Source organism: Aquarana catesbeiana, linkage group LG01 (genome assembly GCF_042186555.1).
Source record: "Aquarana catesbeiana isolate 2022-GZ linkage group LG01, ASM4218655v1, whole genome shotgun sequence".
NCBI lineage: Eukaryota > Metazoa > Chordata > Amphibia > Anura > Ranidae > Aquarana > Aquarana catesbeiana.
Genome location: NC_133324.1, coordinates 964,156,547 through 964,183,755, shown reverse-complemented (window position 1 = coordinate 964,183,755; position 27,209 = coordinate 964,156,547). Strand labels below are relative to the sequence as shown.

At 43.3% G+C, this 27,209-nt stretch overlaps 1 protein-coding gene across 5 annotated transcripts in view; it reads left to right on the top strand.

The window, feature by feature from the left end:
- The window catches only part of LOC141122069 (uncharacterized), a 251,763-nt gene that overhangs the window by 146,488 nt on the left and 78,066 nt on the right, over positions 1-27,209 (top strand). For all 5 annotated transcript variants that reach the window (XM_073611891.1, XM_073611885.1, XM_073611866.1 and 2 more), the window contains exons 6-8: positions 8,541-8,717; positions 18,021-18,203; positions 20,028-20,210. In XM_073611891.1, the coding sequence (XP_073467992.1) occupies positions 8,541-8,717; positions 18,021-18,203; positions 20,028-20,210 (543 nt within the window). The remainder of the gene's footprint in view (positions 1-8,540; positions 8,718-18,020; positions 18,204-20,027; positions 20,211-27,209) is intronic.

Below are 27,209 nucleotides of genomic sequence, written 5' to 3'. Positions count from 1 at the left end.
TAAAACAGGAGGAGGGATATGCGTGTATATCAAAAATGATTTGCAAGTGAATGTGGGTAGAGCTACAAAGGGAGGAAACTAAGGGGAAAGTAATACAGGGAGTATGCTATAGGCCCCCTAACCAGAGGGTGGAGGGGGAGGCAGACCCCCTATAACAATTTGGATTAGCGGCAAGGATGGAAAGTGTCAATATAATGGGGGTTTTATTTATCCAGACATAGACTGCATGAAAGGAACCGCACATCCATCTAAGGCTCGCCAGTTCCTAAATGTCTTGCAGGACAATTTCATGGGTCAGTTGGTAAATGCACCAACTAGAAACAAAGCATTACTAGACCTACTGATTACCAACAATACAGACCTGATCACGGATGTGAAAATACGGGGCAGTTTAGGAAACAGCAATCACAGGTCAATTTGTTTCAGTATAAATCACACAAATAGGAAACATAAGGGGAATACAAAGACACTGTATTTCAAAAGAGCTAACTTCCCTAAACTATGATCCTTGCTAGAAGATACTAAATGGGATAAAATTTTAGGAACAAAGAAAATGGAGGAAAATTGGGTATGCTTTAAGAGCATATTAAATAAGGGTATTGGCCAGTGCATCCCAATGGGAAATACATTTTAACGAGCTAATAGAAGTCCTGGGTGGCTTAACTCCAATGTAAGAATGCATATAAAAGCAAAGGAGAAGGCCTTCAAAAAATACAAAGCGGAGGGTTCATAATCAGCATTCCAACTTTACAAAGAATGCAACAAGAAATATAAGGGTGCAATCAGGGCGGCTAAGATAGAACACAAAAGGCACATAGTGGAGGAGAGTAAAAAAAATCCCAAGAAATTATTTAAGTAAATAAATAGTAAGAAAGGGAGGTCAGATCATATTGGTCCCATAAAGAAGAATGAAGGGAATCTGGTTACTAAGGAAGGAGAGATGGAGAAGGTATTAAATGTATTCTTCTCCTCAGTATTTACGAGGGAATCTAGGGGCTTCAGTAACCAAAACTGCAATGTTTATCCATATGACACGTCACAGGAAGCACCCTCATGGATAACAGAGGACAGAATTAGAAAAAAGACTTGAAAAACTTAACATTAATAAGTCACCGGGACCAGATGGCTTGCACCCGATGGTCCTTAAAGGGCCCTGGTACCTGGGAGCCAATGGCTGTGCTGCTATCAATCTATCCAATCAAGAGCTAAGAACTCTTGATTGGGGGGAACAAAAGGGCTCAGGTGAGTAAAACAGGGGGACTGGAGGGCTGCTCAGTGACAGAAGTTTTAATACAACCCCTTTAAGGAACTCAGTCAAGTAATTGCTAGATGAACGAATGAATGAATGAATGAATGAATGATTTGTAAAGCGCTGCAAATGCGAACTGAATCGCCTCAAGGCGCTAGATCCGTTCTGTGTTGTCAGCTTCTTAGAAGAGATAGGTCTTGAGTTTTTTCCTGAAGGCCTGATGGTTTTCTTCAATGCGGATGTATGTCGGAATAGCGTTCCATAGCCGTGGTCCTTGGACTGTGAATCTTTGTTCTCCCTTTGATTTGTAGCAGTATTTGGGAATAAGGAGGAGGTTTTGGTTAGATGATCGAAGACAGCGATTGGGTGTGTAGTGTTTTGTTTTCTCTTGAAGCTATTGAGGAGCGTTTCTTTGTACGCATTTGTGGGTGAGGCAGAGGGTCTTGAATGTGATCCGATTCTTCACGGATAGCCAATGCAGGCTCCTCAGGGATGGGGAGATGGATTCCCAGGGTTTTTTCCTGTTAGCAGTCTTGTCACCGTGTTTTGGATGAGTTGTAAGTGCGCAAGATGATATTGGGATAATCCTATGTAGAGGGAATTTGCGTAGTTGAGTCGGGAATTGATGATAGTTCAAACTACTGCTGCTTTGTCCTCTTCTGGGATGAAGGGGATGAGTCTACATAGCAGGCAGAGGAGATGGTGAGATCCGCTAACTACTGATCCTATTTGTGCATCCATTGACATTTCTGAGGCAAAGATGACTCCGAGACTCTTGGCTTTGGTGCTTGGCGAGATGGTCTGTCCAAAGATGGTGGGAGGTGTCCACGGGATCTTTGTTTTGGAATTTTGGTTAGCGTGTAGGAGAAGAAGTTCTGTTTTTGAACCATTGAGTTTGAGGGATCATTGTTCCTAATTTTTACGAACAGTCTACTGACTGGAATGGTACCAGCTGATTGAAGAAAAACCAATGTAGCACCAATATTTAAAAAAGGGCCAGGATACATCCCTAGGAATTACAGACCAGTTAGCCTAACATCAATTGTATGCAAGCTCTTGGAGGGGATGAAAAGGGACTATATACACACACATATATATATATATATATATATATATATATATATATATATATATATAAGATTTTAGTAATGAAAGCGCTATCATTAGCAGTAATCAGCATAGATTCATAAAAAATCATTCTTGTCAAGAATCGTTCTTCTATGAGGAGGTGAGTTGCCATCTAGATAAAGGAAGGCCCGTAGACGTGATGTGTCTGGATTTTGCAAAAGCATTTCCCCATAAATGTTTACTGTACAAAATAAGGTCCCTTGGCATGGACCATAGGGTGAGTACATGGACTGAAATCTGGCTACAGGGGCAAGTTCAGAGGGTGGTGATAAATGGGGAGTACTTGGAATGGTCAGGGGTGGGTAGTGGGGTCCCCCAGGGTTCTGTCCTGGGACCAATCCTATTTAATTTATTCATAAATGACCTGGAGGATGGGATAAACAGCTCAATCTCTGTATTTGCGGACGATAAGCTAAGTAGGGCTATACCTTCTCTGCAGGATGTGGAAACTTTGTAAGAAGATCGGAACAAATTATTGGGGTGGGCAACTACATGGCAAATGAGGTTCAATGTAGAAAAATGTAAAATAATGCATTTGGGTGGCAAAAATATGAATGCAATCTATACACTGGGAGGGGAATCTCTGGGGGAATCTAGGATGGAAAAGGACCTGGGGGTCCTAGTAGATGATAGGCTCAGCAATGGCATGCAACGCCAAGCTGCTGCTAACAAAGCAAACAGAATATTGGCATGCATTAAAAAGGGGATCAACTCCAGAGATAAAACGATAATTCTCCCACTCTTCAAGACTCTGGTCGGGCCGCACCTGGAGTATGCCGTCCAGTTCTGGGCACCAGTCCTCAGGAAGGATGTACTGGAAATGGAGAGAGTTCAGAGAAGGGCAACAAAGCTAATAAAGGGTCTGGAGGATATTAGTTATGAGGAAAGGTTGCGAGCACTAAACTTAATCTCTCTGGAGAAGAGATACTTGAGAGGGGATATGATTTCAATTTACAAATACCGTACTGGTGACCCCACAATAGGGATAAAACTTTTCCGCGAAGGGAATTTAATAAGACACGCGGCCATTCACTAAAATTAGAAGAAAATCAGTTTAATCGTAAACTGCGTAGAGGGTTCTTTACTGTAATGCCCTGTACACACGGTCGGATTTTCCGACGGAAAATGTGTGATAGGACCTTGTTGTCGGAAATTCCGACCGTGTGTGGGCTCCATCACACATTTTCCATCGGAATTTCTGACACACAAAGTTTGAGAGGTTGCAATAAAATTTTCCGACAACAAAATCCGTTGTCGGAAATTCCGATCGTGTGTACACAAATCCGACACACAAAGTGCCACGCATGCTCAGAATAAATTAGAGACGAAAGCTATTGGCTACTGCCCCATTTATAGTCCCGACGTACGTGTTTTACGTCACCGCGTTCAGAATGATCGGATTTTCCGACAACTTTGTGTGACCGTGTGTATGCAAGACAAGTTTGAGCCAACATCCGTCGGAAAAAATCCATGTATTTTGTTGTCGGAATGTCCGATCAATGTCCGACCGTGTGTACGGGGCATTAGAGCGGTAAGGATGTGGAATTCTCTTCCACAGGTGGTAGTCTCAGCGGGGGGCATCGATAATTTAAAAAAACGATTAGATTAGCAATTGAATGACCACAACATACAGGGATATACAATGTAATACTGACATAAAATCACACACATACAGTAGGTTGGACTTGATGGACTTGTGTCTTTTTTCAACCTCGCCTACTATATAACTATGTAGTACAGTAGACCCCCTTCCATTTAGGTGCAAACCATCTTTAGCATTAAGGTTGCACCCCAATGAAAAGTCAGCCCAGTGCTCTAAAAACCCAAATCCCTCCTCCTAACACCAGATCTTTAGCCATGCCCCCTTTCCTGTGTTGCGCATGACACAGGCAATATTTCTGAGAACATCACCTTGGAGGTCCTTCCCTTCAACTTGCAGCCTAGTTCTTTAAATTGGTTCTTAACCTGTTGCCTCCCGACCACCATCATATAACGTGATGGACTTTGAGCGGGTATATCTGAATGATGCCTGTAGCTATAAACATCATTCAGATATTTCCGTTTTCAGCCAGCGATTCCCTACACCATAAGAACAATCATAGCAGCCTATTTCACTGCTTGATCGTTCTTATGGGTGGCGAGAGGGGACGTCCACCCCTCCTGCTGCCCTCCGGTGCTTCTACCGACTCACCGCTATGATCAGTGAGTCGGAGAGCGGATCTGCCTGCCCCGGATGTTGATCATAGAGATTTCCGGCGAACCAGATGGTTGCCGGAGTCTCTATGATCGGAGGCCGGGCGCAATTTTATGACGTCACGCCCGGCCTCTGCATTAAAAAAAACGGCGCCGCCTCGGCTGGGAAGCCATGATCATTTTTTTCAGGCTTCCCAGCCTATATCTCACTGTAAAGAAGACCTGTCATGTTATATTCCTATTACAAGGGATGTTTACATTCCTTGTAATAGGAATAAAAGTGATCAATTTTTTTTTTTTCAAAAAAGTGTCATAATTAATTAACAATAATAAAAAAAAATTTAAAGCGCCCCTGTCCCCGTGTGCTCGTACGCAGAAGCTAACACATACGTAAGTCCTGCCCACATATAAAAACGGGGTTCAAACCACACATTGACGCGAACATTAGAGCGAGAGCAATCATTTTGGTTCTGGACCTCCTCTGTAACTCAAAACATGTAACCAGTAAAAAAATTTCAAGTGTCGCCTTTGGGGATTTTTAAGTACCGAACTTTGGCGCCATTCCACAAGCGTGTGCCATTTTCAAGCGTGACATGTTAGGTATCTATTTACTCAGCGTAAGTTAATTTTTCATAGTATGCAAAAACATTAGGCTAACTTTACTGTTTTGTTTTTTTTTAAAAGCACAAAACTGTTTTTTTCCCAAAAAAAACACGTTCGAAAAATTGCTACGCAAATACCGTGCGAGAAAAAAAGTTATAACAACCGCCATTGTATTCTCTAGGGTCTTTCCTAAAAAAATATATATAATGTTTGGGGGTAATTTTCTAGCAAAAAAAATATGATGTTTACATGTAGGAGAGAAATGTCAGAATTGGCCTGGGTAGCAAGTGGTTAAGGAGCCTCCACCTTCCATATATTCTGTCATTGGTTCCAACGTGGACCAAGAAAGCTGGGTCATACCCAGCCCCTCCCAGCAATTTATCAACCCGGTCCACCACATGCCGAACCCTGGCACCAGGGAGACAGGAAACCATTTGATTGAGGTGATCCGGGCGACAAATTATTCTAACAGTCCTTCTGATTATAGAATCCCACCAACTGTCTAGGCCTACCTGCACTCCCATCACCACCCCTACTAGATGGGTTGCTCTCCCAGCTGTTGGGGCGAGCAGTGACATCTAGGGCTGCCACTTATGAGCTTGATACCCCCACATCTTCGCTCAACTTGGGTGAAGATACATACATTGTCAGGTCATTTATCCCTACTGATCATCCTACAGATACATACAGTCAGATCCATAAATATTGGGACATCGACACAATTCTAATCTTTTTGGCTCTATACACCACCACAATGGATTTGAAATGAAACAAACAAGATGTGCTTTAACTGCAGACTTTCAGCTTTAATTTGAGGGTATTTACATCCAAATCAGGTGAACAGTGTAGGAATTACAACAGTTTGTATATGGACTTCCAAGTTTTTATGGGACCAAAAGTAATGGGACAATTGGCTGCTCAGCTGTTCCATGGCCAGGTGTGTGTTATTCCCTCATTATCCAATTTACAAGGAGCAGATAAAAGGTTCAGAGTTAATTTCAAGTGTGCTATTTGCATTTGGAATCTGTTTCTGTCAACTCTCAATATGAGATCCAAAGAGCTGTCACTATCAGTGAAGCAAGCCATCATTAGGCTGAAAAAACAAAACAAACCCATTAGAGAGATAGCAAAAACATTAGGTGTGGCCAAATCAACTGTTTGGAACATCCTTAAAAAGAAAGAACGCACCGGTGAGCTCAGCAACACCAAAAGACCCAGAAGACCACGGAAAACAACTGTGGTTGATGACCAAAGAATTCTTTCCCTGGTGAAGAAAACACCCTTCACAACAGTTGGCCAGATCAAGAACACTCTCCAGGAGGTAGGTGTATGTGTGTCAAAGTCAACAATCAAGAGAAGATTTCACCAGCGTGAACACAGAGGATTCACCACAAGATGTAAACCATTGGTGAGCCTCAAAAACAGGAAGGCCAGATTAGAGTTTGCCAAACATCTAAAAATGCCTTCACAATTCTGGAACAACATCCTATGGACAGATGAGACCAAGATCAACTTGTACCAGAGTGATGGAAAGAGAAGAGTATGGAGAAGGAAAGGAACTGCTCATGATCCAAAGCATACCACCTCCTCAGTGAAGCATGGTGATGGTAGTGTCATGGCGTGGGCATGTATGGCTGCCAGTGGAACTGGTTCTCTTGTATTTATTGATGATGTGACTGCTGACAAAAGCAGCAGAAGGAATTCTGAAGTGTTTCGGGCAATATTATCTGCTCATATTCAGCAAAATGCTTCAGAACTCATTGGACGGCGCTTCACAGTGCAGATGAACAATGACCCGAAGCATACTGCGAAAGCAACCAAAGAGTTTTTTAAGGGAAAGAAGTGGAATGTTATGCAATGGCCAAGTCAATCACCTGACCTGAATCCGATTGAGCATGCATTTCACTTGCTGAAGACACAATTGAAGGGAAAATGCCCCAAGAACAAGCAGGAACTGAAGACAGTTGCAGTAGAGGCCTGGCAGAGCATCACCAGGGATGAAACCCAGCGTCTGGTGATGTCTATGCGTTCCAGACTTCAGGCTGTAATTGACTGCAAAGGATTTGCAACCAAGTATTAAAAAGTGAAAGTTTGATGGATAATTGTTAATCTGTCCCATTACTTTTGGTCCCTTAAAAAGTGGGAGGCACATATACAAACTGTTGTAATTCCTACACCGTTCACCTGATTTAGATGTAAATACCCTCAAATTAAAGCTGAATGTCTGCAGTTAAAGCACATCTTGTTTGTTTCATTTCAAATCCATTGTGGTGGTTTATAGAGCCAAAAAGATTAGAATTGTGTCGATGTCCCAATATTTATGGATCTGACTGTACATTGCCAGGTCATTCATCCCTACTGATCTTCCTACAGATACATACATTGTCAGGTCATTCATCCCTACTGATCACCCTACAGATACATACATTGTCAGGTCATTCATCCCTACTGATCACCCTACAGAAACATACATTGTCAGGTCATTCATCCCTACTGATCACCCTACAGATACATACATTGTCAGGTCATTCATCCCTACTGATCATCCTACAGATACATACATTGTCAGGTCATTCATCCCTACTGATCCTCCTACATAACATACATTGTCAGGTCATTCATCCCTACTGATCATCAACAGATACATACATTGTCAGGTCATTCATCCCTACTGATCATCTACAGATACATACATTGTCAGGTCATTCATCCCTACTGATCCTCCTACAGATACATACATTGTCAGGTCATTCATCCCTACTGATCACCCTACAGATCCATACATTGTCAGGTCATTCATCCCTACTGATCACCCTACAGATACATACATTGTCAGGTCATTCATCCCTACTGATCACCCTACAGATACATACATTGTCAGGTCATTCATCCCTAATGATCACCCTACAGATACATACATTGTCAGGTCATTCATCCCTACTGATCACCCTACAGATACATACATTGTCAGGTCATTCATTCCTACTGATCACCCTACAGATACATACATTGTCAGATCATTCATCCCTACTGATCACCCTACAGATACATACATTGTCAGGTCATTCATCCCTACTGATCACCCTACAGATACATACATTGTCAGGTCATTCATCCCTACTGATCACCCTACAGATACATACATTGTCAGATCATTCATCCCTACTGATCACCCTACAGATACATACATTGTCAGATCATTCATCCCTACTGATCACCCTACAGATACATACATTGTCAGATCATTCATCCCTACTGATCACCCTACAGATACATATGTTATGTGCTAAAGAACAAAATAAATAGTATTTTTCACATTGGCACCCAAATCTCTCAGATGTAATTCATTCTTCGAATCACTTTACAGCTCTGTGTAGGAAGCCGGAAGACAAAATGATGAAGATGGATCCAGAGAAGACATTTTATGAAATTGGAGATACAGTGACAGTAAAATGTCCGGTTGAATCCCGGAATTCTTATCCCTCTGTACAATGTGTGATGAGGGGATCCTCCATTGAGTGGAATAATCCTCCACAATGTATCGGTGAGTAGTAATCCTCAATATACAGACTGAAGGAACCCAGAGCAACCAATCAGCAGTCACCTCTCTTTGGTCTGACTCATCTAAACTGATGTAAGATAAAACCTGATTGGTGCATTACACTCTACACATCATTACTGTCTGTACGGTCTTATTACATACATAACCCTGTATATTAGATACACTTTGTATAATGAACATGGGAATACTGTGTGCTGTCCATCTAAATACATGACTCCAGGTAATCAGAATGTCACAGTTTAGCCTGCAGTTTTCTCTTTGTGAAATTCTCTCTACCTTTCTGAAGTGGTTCTGCTAGACCCGTGACTCCATTCACATGTGGTGCTGGCTTCTGTGTTCACCTATGGGTGTTCCCTGCTCTACTGTGGAGTTATATCCCTTTCCCTTCTGTCACTTCCTGGCCGCCTCCCTGTCTGCTTCCCTATATAAGACATGCTCAGTGCAGCTCGTGTTTCCTGAGCAACTTCCTAGTTTCTCTGTGTTCCTGCTTTCCCATGTATTACTTGTATTTATGGATGAGCCCGATGTTCAAGTCGAACGTAAGCTCGACTTGAACATCGGGTGTTCACCCGTTCGCCGAATTTAGAACATTATGAGGCATTTGTGGGAAATTCAAGCGCCTGTGGAACACCCCAAAATTTGCACAGCGAGATCGCCAATGATCACAGATCGAGTACATTGACTGCGGCTGATTGGCCAAAGTATGCACCTGACCTGCATGCCTTGACCAATCAGAGCGTGCTCTGCTGTGAGGGTGCCAATCATGGCTCAGGGGGCTAAGTCAATGCCCCACACTATGTAAGGCTACACCTAAAAAAAACTACACGAGTCCCGCCCCCCCAGTCCATTACCAGGCCCTGGCAGGTTGCAGGAAAAGGGAGAGCGCCCTGCCTTCCTGAACCGTACCAGGCCATATGCCCTGAACATGGGAAGGGTGCTTTGGGGTCCCCCCAAAACACCTTGTTCCCATGTTGATGGGGATAAGGGCCTCTTCCCCACAACCCTTGTCCGGTAGTTGTGGGAGTCTGCAGGCGGGGGGCTTATCGGAAATCCGGAAGCCCCCTTTAACAAGAGGGCCCTCAGATCCCACCCCACCCATGTGAATGGGTATCGGGTACATTGTACCCCTACACATCCACCAAAAAAGTGTCAAAAAAGTAAAAATGACAGGAGATAGTTTTTGACAATTCATTTACTAAAAAAAAAAATAAGAGTCCTGCGATGCAATCCATCTTCAATCACAGCGCCGAGGACCAGAGAAAAAAACAAAATAAAAATCTCCGCCTCCATGGGAGGCGTCCCGCTGACTGCAGCCTTTTCACAATGACAGCTGTTATATACAGTAAAAAATAATATAAAGAGGATGCGGCGCTAAAAAATGATTAAATTGATACACTAAATAAATATTTCTACAATATTAAATAAATGAACATAGGAATGAACACTAATATCCAGAAAGATAATAAATACTAAATGTGAAAAATAATAAATATATAAAAGGTGAAGTTACCCCAAAAAATAAAGTCCACAAACTAAGTAAAAAGTCTGTGATTGAAGAGAAAAGTGCCAAAAAGGAAGATAAAGATGCAGATGGGGAAATCTTCAATATCTCTTCACACCCAGGGTGGAATATCAAATGCGCTTACCAGATCCTGGTGACTGCTATTACGGCAGTCAAAAACAGCACAGGGAATTGGGTCTCCCCACAACCTTGACGTAAGGTAACCGTAAGCAGCAGATGGTTCTCAAGGATAAAAAACAAAAAAGACAATCCATAGCGTAATATGTCCGAACAGTCAATTTATTAAAAAAGAATTGCACTTACAGGAACTCGGTGAAAAAACAGCATATTCCCGTGATATAAACGAACATCGGCGCCTCCGTCTGTTGCCTCCGCTTCCTAGGTTCGTGTAAAGCCCAACACGAGAACGGACGTGGTGACGTCGTAGGCACCTCCCTACGCGTTTCGTCACGATAGGACGTCGTCTGGGGATTGGCCAAGCTCGAACGTCACCACGTGTGGGCATTAAATACACTACGGACGCCATCTTAACTAATGGCAAATAGGATATGACATTGAAAACCGGCCCAGCTATCTTAAATAACGGCCATCAATGCACATAACTGAGCGGAAGAAAATCTAGAGTGGAGGAAGGAGAAGCGCCATCTTGTGGTAAAAAAGGATAACAATCGAATTAATTCTCGGATGGTAACAACAAACCACGAAGGGATTCAACAGACGGCAGACATTATACAGCATTGGAAATATACATTAATAGTGCAATAAAATGTAAAGGCAAAAGTTAAACTACCAAAACATCTATTAAATGGGCAATAACAGAGTAAAAAATCTCTTTATATTAAAAAAGATGTAAAAAATTAAAATCTTTAATAAAAACCAATCAGAGAAACCCTTTAAGAAAAAGAGGAGTTTTATCAAAAATGGAGGGGAACTCAATTATCAAGAATTGTTTATAAAACAATTAATGTCCCAATCAACGTTTAATCCAAAAGGGACAAAAGATTTCATATGGAAGATCCACCTAGTCTCAAGCCTAGAGATGGACCTGACTTTATTTGTCCCTCTCCAATGAGGGTTTATCTTGTCAAAGGCTAAAAAAAGGGTACCCTTCAGTTTCTTATTGTGGTACTTGGCATAATGCCTAGATAGATTATGCTTGGTGAAACCCCGCTTTATATTAGCTACATGTTCTGATAGCCGCACATGTAATTCACGTTTGGTTCGACCAATATACTGTTTGGAACATGGGCACTGAATAAGATAGACGACAAATTTGGTGGAACATGTGATGAAGGATTGAATGTCGTATATCTTATTCTTGACCGAAGACTGGAAGGTCTCACATTTTGTACCCGTAAAACAATTTATTTGGCAAATGCTACATTTACGGCAGGGGTAAAAGCCTTTCATAGTATGAAAGAAAGAGATAGTCTTGGGGGGATCTATCACATTCCTAGCAACACTATGTCGTAAAGAGGGTGCACCCCTATATATCACCAAGGGTCTATCAGGGATGATTGCTCCAAGAACCTTATCATTCCTGAGTATATTCCAATACTTTTGAAAGATTTTCTTGACAGAAAAATGCTGATTGGAGTAACCTGTGATCATAGACCAACTAAACTTATTGTCAGGTGCAGGACTAGGATCCACTTCCCTGTGTAACATAAGTGCCCTATCCATATCAGCAACCCGAGAGATAGTAGCTTCTATCTCACTTTCAGAGTAACCTTTATCCAGGAAACGTTGTTTAAGTACCTGTGCTTCTTGGTAATACTCTAAAACCTCTGTACAGTTACGCCTGATCCGTTGAAATTGGCCCTGAGGGACAGCCCTTAGCCAAGCCGGGTGGTGACAACTAGAGAGTGGGATGTAAGCGTTTCTATCGGTCGCTTTAAAATGTGTATTAGTAATAAGGCGACCATTCCTGACCAAGATGTTAAGGTCAAGGAAGTGGATTTCAGTACCACCAATTTCAAACTGGAGGGATATACGCCTATCATTTTGGTTCAGTGACGTAAAAAATTTTTTAAGCGAGGCTTGGTCCCCATCCCACACAAGCAGGACATCGTCTATGTACCTTTACCATAGACGTAACTCTCTAGGGGGATTGTTATCAATGACCTCCATCTCCCATCTGGCCATAAATAAATTGGCCAGACTGGGCGCAAATTTGGCGCCCATGGCTACACCACAAATTTGTAAATAAAAGTCACCCCCAAACCAAAAATAGTTACGGCCTGTTGCAAATCTCAAAAGAGATAAAATAAATTCTTTTTGGGGCCGGGGTAAGGAAAGATCATGATCCAGGTAGTGGCTCACTGCCTCAAACCCATGTTGATGGGAAATGTTGGTATATAGAGAGGCTACGTCCGCCGTAGCAAGGATGTAGCTCTCCTTCCACTCACAGCTTTCCAAGAGGTTAATAACCTGGGTGGTATCTCTCAAATACGCTGGAGTGGCTGTCACTAAGGGTTGCAAGAAATTATCTACATACCTCCCAGTCCTGGCCGTGACCGAATCTATGCCACTAATGATCGGGCGGCCAGGGGGATTGGAGAGGCTTTTATGTATTTTGGGTAAAAAATACATAACCGGACCCTTGGAGCAGAGGGAACCAGGTATGCCCTTTCTTTCTTGTTTAGAATACCTCGCTCAAAACCCTTATCAACCAAAACCTGGAGTTCTCTTTTAAATTTGGTTGTGGGATTGGCGGCCAAGGGTAGGTAAGTATCCCGGTCAGAGAGGAGCCTGTTCATTTCTTGCAAATAGTGAGTTTTGTCAAGAATGACAACCCCTCCCCCTTTATCCGCTGGACGTATGACGATGTCATTTCGTTCACAGATTTTAGTTAGGTGATGAGGAAAATCACCTTGTTGCTTGCGAGGGCATTTAAGTGCTATTAGATCTTTAATTACCATTTCTTTAAAAACTTGTATAGGGGGAGCGATGGGGCCTGGGGGATTAAATAATGAGGCATTAGACAGATTGGTGTGTCTAATAGAAACCTCACTCACATGGTTAGATGAACCAGAAATAGAATTAGCTGTACCACTAGTTACAATGGAAGGCCTGTTAACAAAAGATGAACCTTGGTTATTGATTGGATTTAAAACGAAATGTCTCTTAATATTCAATTTCCGTACAAATTTGTGTACATCAATAAATGTTTCAAGCTTGTTCAATCTATGTGGGGGGGCAAATTTCAGGCCCTGACTCAGAACTTTTTGTTCGCCTATAGAGAGTTGAACTGTACTTAAGTTGAATACACCGCTAATATTTATTGTTTTCTTTTCTTTGGCCCGGATCCTCCTCCCCCCTCTAAGGCCTCTCGTTCTTCGTATCCTCTTTTTCTTCTGTTGTTGTTCCTGGGAAAAAAATGTTGATGGGTTTGGCTCTCTCCTAAAAAATCCTGAGGTGAATTTTGATAATCATTCCTACCATGATTGGGATAATCATCATACTGATTAGGATGTCTAACAATGACATGACCATCCTCATCAAAACCCTCCTGGTAATGGTAAAGGGGGGTAAACCTATTGGACAAGGGGATATCCCTCCTCCCAGGGGTATAAACACGTGAGGTAGGTGCATAATCCCTAGGGTCCCTCCCATAATCCCAGGATCTCTGAGGGTTGTCTCTAAGGTCATTCCTGTATTCCCTCTGCCTTGACTGCTGAAAATTCCTATTGAAAGGTTTAGAGGCATAATTTCCTCTGTGATTTTCTTTCGGGAAGGGGTCTTGAGAGGCCCTATAAGAGGAACTACCTTGGTGGGTTCGTTTCTCATTACTCTTAAAAGTTTTAGGTCTAACACTAGGTTGGCCTTTGTTATTGGTTTGAGTCGGAATATTATCAGTCCTCACATTGATTTGGGACGGAGGAAGTGTAACTCTATTGGGGGAGGGACTAGAGGAAAAGGAGACGAGGGTTGGTGTTGAGTATCCATCCTCTCACTCTCAGTGGATTCCTCCATAGATATCTGCCATTTAAAGACCACCTTATTAGAGTAATCTACTAAATCGCGATTATATTTTTTCTTCTTTTTATTTCTCTGGTCAACATCTTCCTTCTCGAGAAACTGTCGCAGCTGGTCGGATTTTTGCTTATAAATTTCCTGATCCTTAAACGGCAACAGTTTATCTTTGACCAGAGAAATCTCACCATTCAAAGTTTTGAGCTTATCTCATTTTTTCCCCAATAAAAAAATAAGAAATTGAATACCGGTATCATTAAAATAAATAAACCAACCCTCTAAGTCTGTTTCACCTTTCTGTGGGTTGACCTCCCATCTCAAGCTGCGAGGTACCATTTTCTGAGAGATATACTGCTCAAGATATGCTACATCCCATCTAGTATGTAACTCTGATGTAAGAAGGTTCTTTAGTCTAAGGAACAGGCCACCAACCTCGTCGGCCTGCTCAACTTTGCCATTAAAAACCCCTTCTGTATTAATAATATGTTGGGATCTGAAATCAAAAATATCCATGACGACCCTTCAGCTGCAACTTTAAAGAAAAACTAACAAATGTGATGGAAAAAACAAATATAAAAGCTGCGCTCAAAAGTTGATGAAATAATGATATAAGTTGTGAAACCAAAGCAGCCAGCACCAAGATCTAGTCTCCAAACCTCACAGTAAAAAATAATATTTGTTATTCGAATAACGTTCGAGCTTGGCCAATCCCCAGACGACGTCCTATCGTGACGAAACGCGTAGGGAGGTACCTACGACGTCACCACGTCCGTTCTCGTGTTGGGCTTTACACGAACCTAGGAAGCGGAGGCAACAGACAGAGATGCCGATGTTCGTTTATATCACGGGAATATGCTGTTTTTTCACCGAGTTTCTGTAAGTGCAATTCTTTTTTAATAAATTGACTGTTCAGACATATTACGCTATGGATTGTCTTTTTGTTTTTTATCCTTGAGAACCATCTGCTGCTTACGGTTACCTTACGTCAAGGTTGTGGAGAGACCCAATTCCCTGTGCTGTTTTTGACTGCCGTAATAGCACTCACCAGGATCTGGTAAGCGCATTTGATATTCCACCCTGGGTGTGAAGAGATATTGAAGATTTCCCCATCTGCATCTTTATCTTCCTTTTTGGCACTTTTCTCTTCAATCACGGACTTTTTACTTAGTTTGTGGACTTTATTTTTTGGGGTGACTTCACCTTTTATATATTTATTATTTTTCACATTTGGTATTTATTATCTTTCTGGATATTAGTGTTCATTCCTATGTTCATTTATTTAATATTGTAGAAATATTTATTTAGTGTATCAATTTAATCATTTTTTAGCGCCGCATCCTCTTTATATTATTTTTTACTGTGAGGTTTGGAGACTAGATCTTGGTGCTGGCTGCTTTGGTTTCACAACTTATATCATTATTTCATCAACTTTTGAGCGCAGCTTTTATATTTGTTTTTTCCATCACACCTGTTATATACAGTAGCTGAGATTAAAGATGGATTTACATTGCGGGACAATTTTTTTTTTTTTTTTGATAAAGGAATTGTCAAAAACTGTCTCCTGTCATTTTTACTTTTTTGACACTTTTTTACCCGATACCCATTCACATGGGGGGGTGGGATCGGGGGGTCCCCTTTGTTAAAGGGGGCTTTTAGATTCCGACAAGCCCCCTGCTCATAGACCCCCATAACCACCGGGCAAGGGTTGTGGGGTAGAGGCCCTTGTCTACAATCAACATGGGGACAAGGAGTTTTGGGGGGAACCCACAGCACCCTCCCCATGTTGAGGGCATTTGGCCTGGTACAGTTCAGGAGGGGGGCACTCTCTCGCTCCTCGCCTTTTCCTGCGGCCTGCTAGGTTGCGTGCTCGGATAATTGTCTGGTATGGATTTGGGGGGGACGCCATTTTAAAAAAATTATGGCGCAGGGTTCCCCTTAAAATCCATACCAGACCTGAAAGGCCTGGTATGGATTTTGAGGGGACCCCCATGCCATTTTTTATATCATCAGGGGTTCTGGTAAAGAAGGCTGGGGCATAGACGCTACATCCTTGGGAAACTTGAGTTGGCCTTCCACAAGGTCTCACTAAAATAGATCCTAATGCCTAAGCCCAATTTTGCATCTTTGACATGTATTCGTAAAACCGTACATATCATCACTACTTAATGTATCCAGGTGGATTATACCTTGTTTTTTTCCGGATAATTTGGGCTTTCATTTGGGGTAAATAGTAATGGATATCTCCTGATTTTTTTTTTTTTTTTATTATCTAAGGAAAACTGGTCCAAAATAGTAAAACAAAACATTTTTTTTTATTTAACTGTATATTTCTTGCTACTACCATAACCTACCACCAAAGAACATCCCAAAATAAATTCTTCTGCAGATTGCAGTGATATTACATATGTGTGTGTTAGACAGAGAAGTAGAGCTGGTGCAGGAAAGGGCTGAGGTAGTGTCTCAGTCCCAAATTAGTATGCACAGCACAGAAAAATATTTTTCTCACGGGACTTTTAAAGAGTCACACCTCAAACAATATCTATAAAAAATATGAAAAATTTATTGACATATATTTAAACATTGCACAGTCACTGAATTAATAAACATGACTGGTGCTACATTGAAATCAAATAGAAAGAAATTAGTATGTGGGACCTAGAGGCACCATATAGATACCACCATCGATCTGAAGCAACTGTGCGACTGGTCTCAACGCGTTTCGCGAGATGGATCTCGCTTCTTCAGGAGAAGCACGGGAAAGTATCTGGAGATGAAAATGCATCAATGAATAATAGTATTAAGGGAAAATAAATAAATAAATAAATAATATATATATATAAAGGGGAGGGGAAAGGGAGAACCATATATATACACACATATATGTCTGAATGTCCACAACTTACAATTAATTCCAAATACTGGCCAGCTCGCACCCAATTGGTGATGAGACTGCAAAATGAAAGGTAGACTCCAATGTAACAGTATATATATGATAACATACAGACTGTCTCCGCAGAATGTGGCAAGAGGTCCAGTACTCTTCCCCCTGGGAGCTGTGAAGGGGCGGGGGGATGGTAAAAATGTGATATGCTCACAGACCAAATTCCCTAGTGGTCAGTGTGAATCCAACAAGGAAAGGAAAAAAAAAACGCCACGCACCTAAAATAATAATATACAATAATATAAAAATAATGAATATATGAAAATAAAAATAAAATAAAGTAAATGAAGTGAAAGTGATGACTGTGTAGGTTCGAAAAATAGGAGTATAGAAACGTATGTCTTTGGATAACCGGTGACTGAACATTGAAATGTTGAAACCATAAGCAAATTGGACCATTAGACAAGTCTGCAATTTCTTACAGAATATGTGATAATGGTACTCAATAGACCTGATCTCCGGGTGCCCCACCCATTCAGTGTCAGCCCATTCAGTGTCATCATGGTGGTAATCCACCAATGGGCTCGCAGAGGTATGAGGGAATGAGGAGGACCCCCTTCCATGCGGCCGATGGAAAATAATCTCACCTTGCGAGCACATCTGTGAGTGTCAGGTGTGCACAATCGCCACATTGCTCTGCAGTAACCAGGGTGCACCAAAAGCACCATAGGGGGCCAGCAGGTCCTGCAGGGAAAAGCGGTGGTAGGACCACACAGCTGCCTCTCCTTTACCTCTGCTATACCACTGAAATGTTCCATCAACTGATCCATTCCATCACACACAATCACTTTACTAAACACACTGCATATAATGTATAATGATCTAATTTTACCTTGCGGTTTCATAGGTTACTGTAAAAAGCCGACCCTTGGAAATGTGTCCAGTTTTTATGTAAACAAGAGGCATTATTATAAGGGAGAATGGATAGCAGTACAATGTTTACCTGGATATTACCCATCATCTGAAACAATGAGATGTGACAACCCCGGCTCTTCCCAGGAGTGGACTCCTCCCACTATTACCTGTATAGGTGAGTATAACAACAGAGGACACTTCCGTCATGAACACAGTATGGGAACTGAACTATTTATGCTATATTCAAAAGAAAATAAACTACCTTAAAGTCATATAAAGTCTAACTTTTTTGTTTGATTAAATGAAAATGTGCACTTGTCTCCAAGCCTGATTCCTGACCGTGACACACCTATTGGTCATTCTCCAGTATGATTCCTCTTCCAGCACACACATTGTTTTTTCCCCAGTGAGATCCCACCTCCAGCACACCCAAATAGGTGTTTCCCTAGTGGGACCCTACCTCTAAAACACACAAATAGGTCTTTCCGCAGTGAGATCCCACCTCACCCACACACAAATAGGTGTTTCCCTAGTGAGATCCCACCTCCAGAACAGACAATGGTCTTTCCCCAGTGAGATCCCACCTCCAGAACACACAAATAGTTTTTTCTCCTAGTGAGATCCCACCTCCAGCACACTCATTGGTCTTTCTCCCGTGGGATACCATCTCCAGCACACACATTGGTCTTTTCCCAGTGAGATCCCACCTCCAGAACACACAAATAGGTCTTTCCCTGGTGAGATCCCACCTCCAGAACTGACAGATAGGTCTTTCCCTGGAGACATCTCACCTCCAGCACACACAGATAGGTCTTTTCCTGGAGATATTCCATCTCCAGCACACACATTGGTCTTTCCCCAGGGAGATCCCACCTCCAGCACACGTATCGGTCTTTCCCCGGTGAGGTCCTATCTCCAGCACACAAATTGGTCCTTCTACAGTGAGATCCCACTCCAGTACACACATTGGTACTTCTCCATTAGATCCCACCCCAGTACACACATTGGTCTTTCCCCAGTGAGATCCCACCTCCAGCACACACATTGGTCTTTTCCCAGTGAGATCCCACCCCCAGCACACACATTGGTCTTTTCCCAGTGAGATCCCACCCCCAGCACACACATTGGTATTTTCCCAGTGAGATCCCACCCTCAGCACACACATTGGTATTTTCCCAGTGAGATCCCACCCCCAGCACACACATGGGTCTTTGTCCAGTAAGCTCCCACCTCCAGAGTACACATTGGTCTTTCACCAATGCACAGAGAGGTCTCTCCTCAGTAACACCTCACTGTGCAGTATCCACAATTCACTGCACAAATTACATATTGAACATTGTTCATGTCTTTCTGTAGACCTTGCACACTGAGCCTGTGCACAAAGTCTAGAGGTTCAGCAGCATCCCCCTTCTCTACGGAAGGAACGTTGCTTTCCGATGGAGGATTTTTCAGTTCCTGTTTGCCCACCTCACCATTCTGGATGAGCTGCATGTTCTGTCCAAATCTAAGTTCAGACCGTACATTCACTGTTCAGATGATTCATGAACTTTATGGATGTTCGGTGGGAACTCTGCAGGTGAATGTCCCATAATGCATTGCAAAAGTTGTCATTGGCCCAAACCTTGCACCTGACCCTGTCCAGTCATGGTATGAAGCTAAGTTGGAGATCTCTCAGATGCTCTCTCAGCAGCCCTTGGTCATGGCGTCGAAGTTTAGTGATAGTGAGGGATGGCTTACACGCTTTTAGGGTGACAGTAGTGTTGGATAATGTACTGTGCTATTAGTGCGTTCTGCTTACAATATCAGTACTATATCCTGTGCTATATACAGTATTATATCTTGTGCGATATACAGTATTTACCATAATGAGGAGGTCAGACCATGGTCCAAATACCACTGGTCTGACCTATCAACTGATACATCGCATCACACACAATCACTTTACTCCTCACAATGTATATAATGTATAATGATCTGCTTTTATCTTCTTATTTACCAGCTCAGTGTAAAAAGCCAACCATAGACAATGTCTACGTTCTGGTTAAGGACAAGGAGTATTATAATAAGGGGGACGAGATAATAATATGGTGCAAGTATAGACATTATCCGACATCCAGATCAATGAGATGTAACAACCCCCACGCCTCCCTGGAGTGGATTCCTTCCACTGTTAACTGTATAGGTGAGTACAAGAACACATGACACGTCCATCATACACACAGTATGAGAACTGAACTCTGTACAGTATATTCAGAACAAATGTACATATCCTTCCTTAATGTCATGCCAAATCCTAACTTTCTTATTTCATTAAAAAAAGTTCATTGTGTATAGTCTGCTTCCTTGAATGTTTGCATTTTTCCTTGGGTGGATGATCCCACAGCTGCTGCACCCCACTCCTGTTTGTCTCCCTTAGGCAGCCACTCCTAAAGAGACACCTGTGCACATGCTCTCCTGGCCGGGGCTGTGTGTTTCCATTGCACACACAGCACCTAGCAAGCTAATCCCCTGCTCCCTCTACTCAGGTCTTGACAGTCAGCTGCAAGAGCCAATCATTTGGCTACCCTCACCTCTTCCTTCTGCAACCCCGGAGTTTTGGGGAGCAATGCGGCTCTCGGAATGTCCAGCAAGTGTGAGAGAGACACCAGGTAAGTATTTGGGGATGGATGGTAGCACCAGTACTGGGGCATTTTACACTTATTCTATGAATGCATTGAGATAAAAATGTTTAGCCTTTAGTACTACTTAAATTATAGAAGATGTTTCTACTTTCACATTGCCATGTGTCCTTTGTGGATTCTGCCCCCATAACAGTTTAACAGAGCATGCTGAATCAGTGAAATCACACTTCAATCAAACACATATTGGTCTTTCCCCAGTGAGATTCTACCTCCAGCACACACATTGGTCTTTCAACAGTGAGATCAGATCACAACTCCAGCACACACATTGGCTTTTTCCCAGTGAGATCCCACCGCAAGCATACAGATAGGGCTTTCTTACTGAGATCCCACCTCCTACACACATGGATAGGTCTTTCCCCATTACATAGTTACATAGTTACATAGTAGGTGAGGTTGAAAAAAGACACAAGTCCATCAAGTCCAACCTATGTGTGTGATTATGTGTCAGTATTACATTACATATCCCTGTATATTGCGGTCATTCAGGTGATTATCTAATAGTTTCTTGAAGCTATCAATGCTCCCCGCTGAGACCACCGCCTGTGGAAGGGAATTCCACATCCTTGCCACTCTTACAGTAAAGAACCCTCTACGTAGTTTAAGGTTAAACCTCTTTTCTTCTAATTGTAATGAGTGGCCACGAGTCTTATTAAACTCTCTTCTGCGAAAAAGTTTTATCCCTATTGTGGGGTCACCAGTACAGTATTTGTAAATTGAAATCATATCCCCTCTCAAGCGTCTCTTCTCCAGAGAGAATAAGTTCAGAGCTCGCAACCTTTCCTCATAACTAAGATCCTCCAGACCCTTTATTAGCTTTGTTGCCCTTCTTTGTACTCGCTCCATTTCCAGTACATCCTTCCTGAGGACTGGTGCCCAGAACTGGACAGCATACTCCAGGTGCGGCCGGACCAGAGTCTTGTAGAGCGGGAGACTTATCGTTTTATCTCTGGAGTTGATCCCCCTTTTAATGCATGCCAATATTCTGTTTGCTTTATTAGCAGCAGCTTGGCATTGCATCTACTAGGACCCCCAGGTCCTTTTTCATCCTAGATTCCACCAGAGATTCTCCCCCCAGTGTATAGATTGCATTCATATTTTTGCCACCCAAATGCATTATTTTACATTTTTCTACATTGAACCTCATTTGCCATGTAGTCGCCCACCCCATTAATTTGTTCAGGTCTTTTTGCAAGATTTCCACATCCTACGGAGAAGTTATTGCCCTGCTTAGCTTAGTATCGTCTGCAAATACAGAGATTGAACTGTTTATCCCATCCCCCAGATCGTTTATGAACAAATTAAATAGGATTGGTCCCAGCACAGAACCTTGGGGAACCCCACTACCCACCACTGACCATTCTGAGTACTCCCCATTTATCACCACCCTCTGAACTCGCCCTTGTAGCCAGTTTTCAATCCATGTACTCACCCTATGGTCCATGCCAACGCACCTTATTTTGTACAGTAAACGTTTATGGGGAACTGTGTCAAATGCTTTTGCAAAATCCAGATACACCACGTCTACGGGCCTTCCTTTATCTAGATGGCAACTCACCTCCTCATAGAAGGTTAATAGATTGGTTTGGCAAGAACGATTCTTCATGAATCCATGCTGATTACTGCTAATGATATCATTCTTATTACTAAAATCTTGTATATAGTCCCTTATCATCCCCTCCAAGAGTTTACATACTATTGATGTTAGGCTAACTGGTCTGTAATTCCCAGGGATGTTTTTTGGGCCCTTTTTAAATATTGGTGCTACATTGGCTTTTCTCCAATCAGCTGGTACCATTCCAGTCAATAGACTGTCTGTAAAAATTAGGAACAACGGTCTGGCAATCACCTGACTGAGTTCCCTAAGTACCCTCGGATGCAAGCCATCTGGTCCTGGTGATTTATTAATGTTAAGTTTCTCAAGTCTAATTTTAATTCCGTCCTCTGTTAACCATGTAGGTGCTTCCTGTGTTGTGTCATGAGGATAAACACTGCAGTTTTGGTTACTGAAGCCCCCCGATTCACTCGTGAAGACTGAGGAGAAGAATAAATTCAATACCTCTGCCATCTCCCCATCCTTTGTAACCAGATGTCCTTCCTCATTCTTTATGGGGCCAATATGGTCTGTCCTCCCTTTTTTACTGTTTACATACTTAAAGAATTTCTTGGGATTTTTTTTGCTCTCCTCCGCTATGTGTCTTTCATGTTCTATCTTAGCCATCCTAATTGCACCCTTACATTTCTTATTGCATTCTTTATAAATTCTGAATGCTGTGGATGATCCCTCAACCTTGTATTTTTTGAAGGCCTTCTCCTTTGCTTTTATATGCATTTTTACATTGGAGTTAAGCCATCCAGGATGTTTGTTCGATCTTTTAAATTTATTACCCAATGGGATACATTGGCTAATGCCCTTATTTAATATGCTCTTAAAGCAAACCCATCTCTCCTCTGTATTCTTTGTTCCTAATATTTTATCCTAATTTATGCCTTTTAGCAAGGTTTGTAGTTTAGGGAAGTTGGCTCTTTTGAAATTCAGTGTCTTTGTGTTCCCTTCATGTCTCATATTTGTGTGATTTATACTGAAACTAATTGACCTGTGATCGCTGTTACCTAAATTGCCCCGTATTTCCACATCTGTTATCAGGTCTGTATTATTGGTAATCAGTAGATCTAGTAATGTTTTATTTCTAGTTGGTGCGTCTACCATCTGACCCATAAAATTGTCCTGCAAGACATTAAGGAACTGGCGAGCCTTAAATGAATGCGCGGTTCCCTCCGCCCAGTCTATGTCTGGATAATTAAAATCCCCCATTATGATAACACTTCCCATCCTTGCTGCTAATCCAATTTGTGATAGGAGATCCGTCTCCACTTCCTCCCTCAGGTTAGGGGGCCTATAGCATACTCCCAGTATTATTTTCCCCTTAGCTTCATCCCTTTGGAGCTCTACCCATAAAGATTCCACCTCCTCCCTAGCCCCCTCAGTGATGTCATCTCTCACATTCACTTGTACATTATTCTTGATATATAGGCATACCCCTCCCCCTTTTTTACCCTCTCTATCCTTGCGGTAAAGGGTATACCCTTGAATGTTTGCCAGCCAATCATGAGAGCTGTTGAACCAGGTCTCTGAAATTCCCACAAAATCCAAATCCTCCTTGTACAACAGTATCTCTAGTTCACCCATCTTGTCCGCCAGGCTCCTGGCATTGGTGAACATGCCACATAGTTTAGACCGGTCGCATATTGTCCTCGTATTGGGTGTTTCAAGATTGCAACTTGGACTTGCTACTATACTCACCTTGCGTTTTTGTGCTTTGGTTAACCTACCACTAATGCCCCCAATACTACCCTCTGGAATATCTTCCGCGCTGGCTATCACTGTCTCTGGACCCTCCCCCCCATCGCCTAGTTTAAAAACCCCTCTAACTTTTTGGCCATCTTCATTCCCAGCAGATCTGCACCCTCCTCATTTAGGTGCAGTCCGTCCCTTCTATAGTACCGGTTACCGACTGAGAAGTCGGCCCAGTCCTCCAGGAACCCAAACCTCTCCTTACTACACCAGCTCTTCAGCCACTTGTTTACTTCCCTAATCTCCCTCTGCCTCTCTGGTGTGACTCGATGTACCGGTAGTATTCCTGAGAACACTACCTTGGAGGTCCTTTTCCTCAATTTAGCTCCTAAGTCCCTAAAATCGTTCTTTAGGACACTCCATCTGCCTCTGACTTTGTCATTGGTGCCAACGTGCACCATGACAGCCGGGTCTTCCCCAGCCCCTCCCAATAATCTGTCCACAAGATCCGTGATGTGCCGAACCCGAGCGCCCGGTAGACAACATACTGTTCGGCGCTTCAGGTCTTGGTTACAGATTGCCCTCTCTGTCCTTCTAAGAATTGAGTCCCCTACCACCAGAATCTGTCTTTCCTTTCCCTTTGCTGCCCCCCCACTCTCACTGGAGGAGTTCTTCCCCTGGCAGCTAGGAGAGTCCCTCAACTCCAGCAGTGCTGGTCCCTGACTGGTTACACCAATGTCACTCAATGGAGCGTACTTATTGGGATGCTCCAGTCCTGGATCGGCCTCCCTGGCACTTCCCCCTCTACCCCTCCTGACTGTCACCCATCTACTCTTTGCTAGTGCCTGCACCTCTTTGTCTCCACCCGCCTCTGTGCCGGCCCCTGCCGGCACCTGCCGTGTACGTTCCTGGCTCACCTTTAGTATGGAGGGACTTCTCAGTGCTGACAGTTGCTTCCCCAGATTCAGAACCTGGGCTTCCAGGGAAACAATGTGCTTACATTTTGCACAGCAGTATTCGCCCTCGATCGGATGATCAAGGAACGCATACATGCGGCAAGATGTAACATTGAGATCCCACCTCCAAAACACACATAAATGACTTACCCCAGTGAGATCCCACCCCCAGCACACAGATAGATCTTTCCCCAGTGAGATCCCACACTATAAAAGGTGCTCTCTCAGGGGGGTGTGTCCGGACGCGAGGCTGGGAAGACGTGTGTGTGTGGAGCTCCACACAAACAAGGACAATCCACCACCATCCTACCCCTGCTACATCCCGGTTTACACCATTTACCCTGGCATATCCTTCAGGACATTGAAAGCAACATTTACAACTGCCTATTAGGTGCATATCTAGCCCGGACGAGCTTGTCCTGAGACGGTCCTTTGCTCACCAGCCTCGAGGCCCGCCGCCATCTTGAGGCCTGCGGGCCCTTCTCCTTGGCACTCTACGTCCTGCTGGGGATACAACAACCATCCTAAAAGACATATCCACCTCACCCCCGGCGGGCATCGGTTGTCTCTGTAGCCGCAATCGGCTATTTGACAGCCATCTGAGGGCATCTGAGCTCCGTTCATCCTAACACCGCGCTGAAGCCTGCGGCCCTATCGTTTCGGCTCCCTGGTCACAGTGAGTAACAACCCATCTACCACCTCCCTGTACAGCGAAATCCCTGACAGCCCCTGACAGCGTTCTCTTGCTGATTCATTTCCTGAGCCCAGTAGAACACACAAAGTCCCGATAGGAGCGGCACCCACTCAGGCGGCAGCCTTTTAGGAAAGACCACGCCTTCGGCCTATACCCAGAAGCCGGCGGCCATATTGGGACTCCATCTACACCTCATCATTCCCTCTTTCTTCACTCCTCCTGAACGGTGTGTGAACGTGGGCATAGCACAGCCTCTCCCGGTCACCTCTCCCCTCAGCTGATCTGTAAAAAGCAATCTTCACAAAAGCCACCTCTATTTGAAAAGTTGACAGTTGCAACCATAGTCTATTAAGATGGTTGACACTTAAAATCTAAGCTCTGGCCCTCATCCGTACATCAAAATATCCCGCAATGCTTCTATAGCAACCACAGACCCGGGAGTTATATCCACTGTTCGGGGATTCATTTAGCTACATCCCGACCGGTTTATGGGGAAGATCAGTGATCAGAGGCACATATATCGAGGTCACAATTCACAGGACGCAACCAAGCCCAATCAGCCTATGGATCGTTTTCTCCGTGAGCCGCAATCCCCAGCTCCAATTTTCCATCATACGCTGCGGTCCTAACTGATACGATTGCGACTAATACGATCTCATTGGCTAGCTCCCCTTCGCCCACCACAGACCAGCCCCACCATTCAGGATCTTCACACCTAACCATCCCCCCCACCATTATGTCTCAACCTGTGACAGTAGATGTGTTGGACATCAAGCTGCAAGCTTTGCTTCACAGCATCACCCAGACCATCACCAAAGAAGTAAGCAAACTTGCTCATGAACTTAGGGGTGAGCTAGACCAACTGGGGGAGCGCACAGATACGCTGGAGTCCAAGTTTGACGACATGGTCCACTATATACATGCACTAGAGGAAGGAAACGTTACTTTAAAAATTCAGTTACACAACTACAGATGCAGCAAGAGGACCTCGAAAACAGGGAGAGACGTCAGAATCTACGGATCCGGGGAGTCCCTGAAAATGTCCCTGATAAGGAAATTCGCCCCTATCTCTTGGACCTCTTTGTAACACTTGCTCCCCACATTCCTGATATAGACTGGCGCCTCGACAGGGCTCACAGATCACTGGCTCCTAAACCTCCCCCAGGTGCCAATCCCAGGGATATCATTGCTCGCTTTCATTTCTATGAGGGCAAGGAGGCTCTGACCGTAGCCACCCGTAATAGACCCCGAGTGGAGTTTAAAGGCGCAAAGATCCAAATTTTCAACGCCTTGTCTCCTATTACCCTGGGAAAACGTCGAGCTCTAAGGCCAGTTACATCCCACCTACAACAACATCAAATCCCCTACAGATGGGGTTTTCCATTCCGCTTGTCAGTTAACAAAGATGGGACTCAATACTCAATGAGAGACTTGCAGGAATGTGAGTCCTTTGTCAGGAACTTAGGATTACCCCCGATTCCGGATGAAGATTTACAGCCCCAAATTCCACCTTACCGGACTCTGCGAAGATCTGGACCCCAGTTCGTCAAAGATC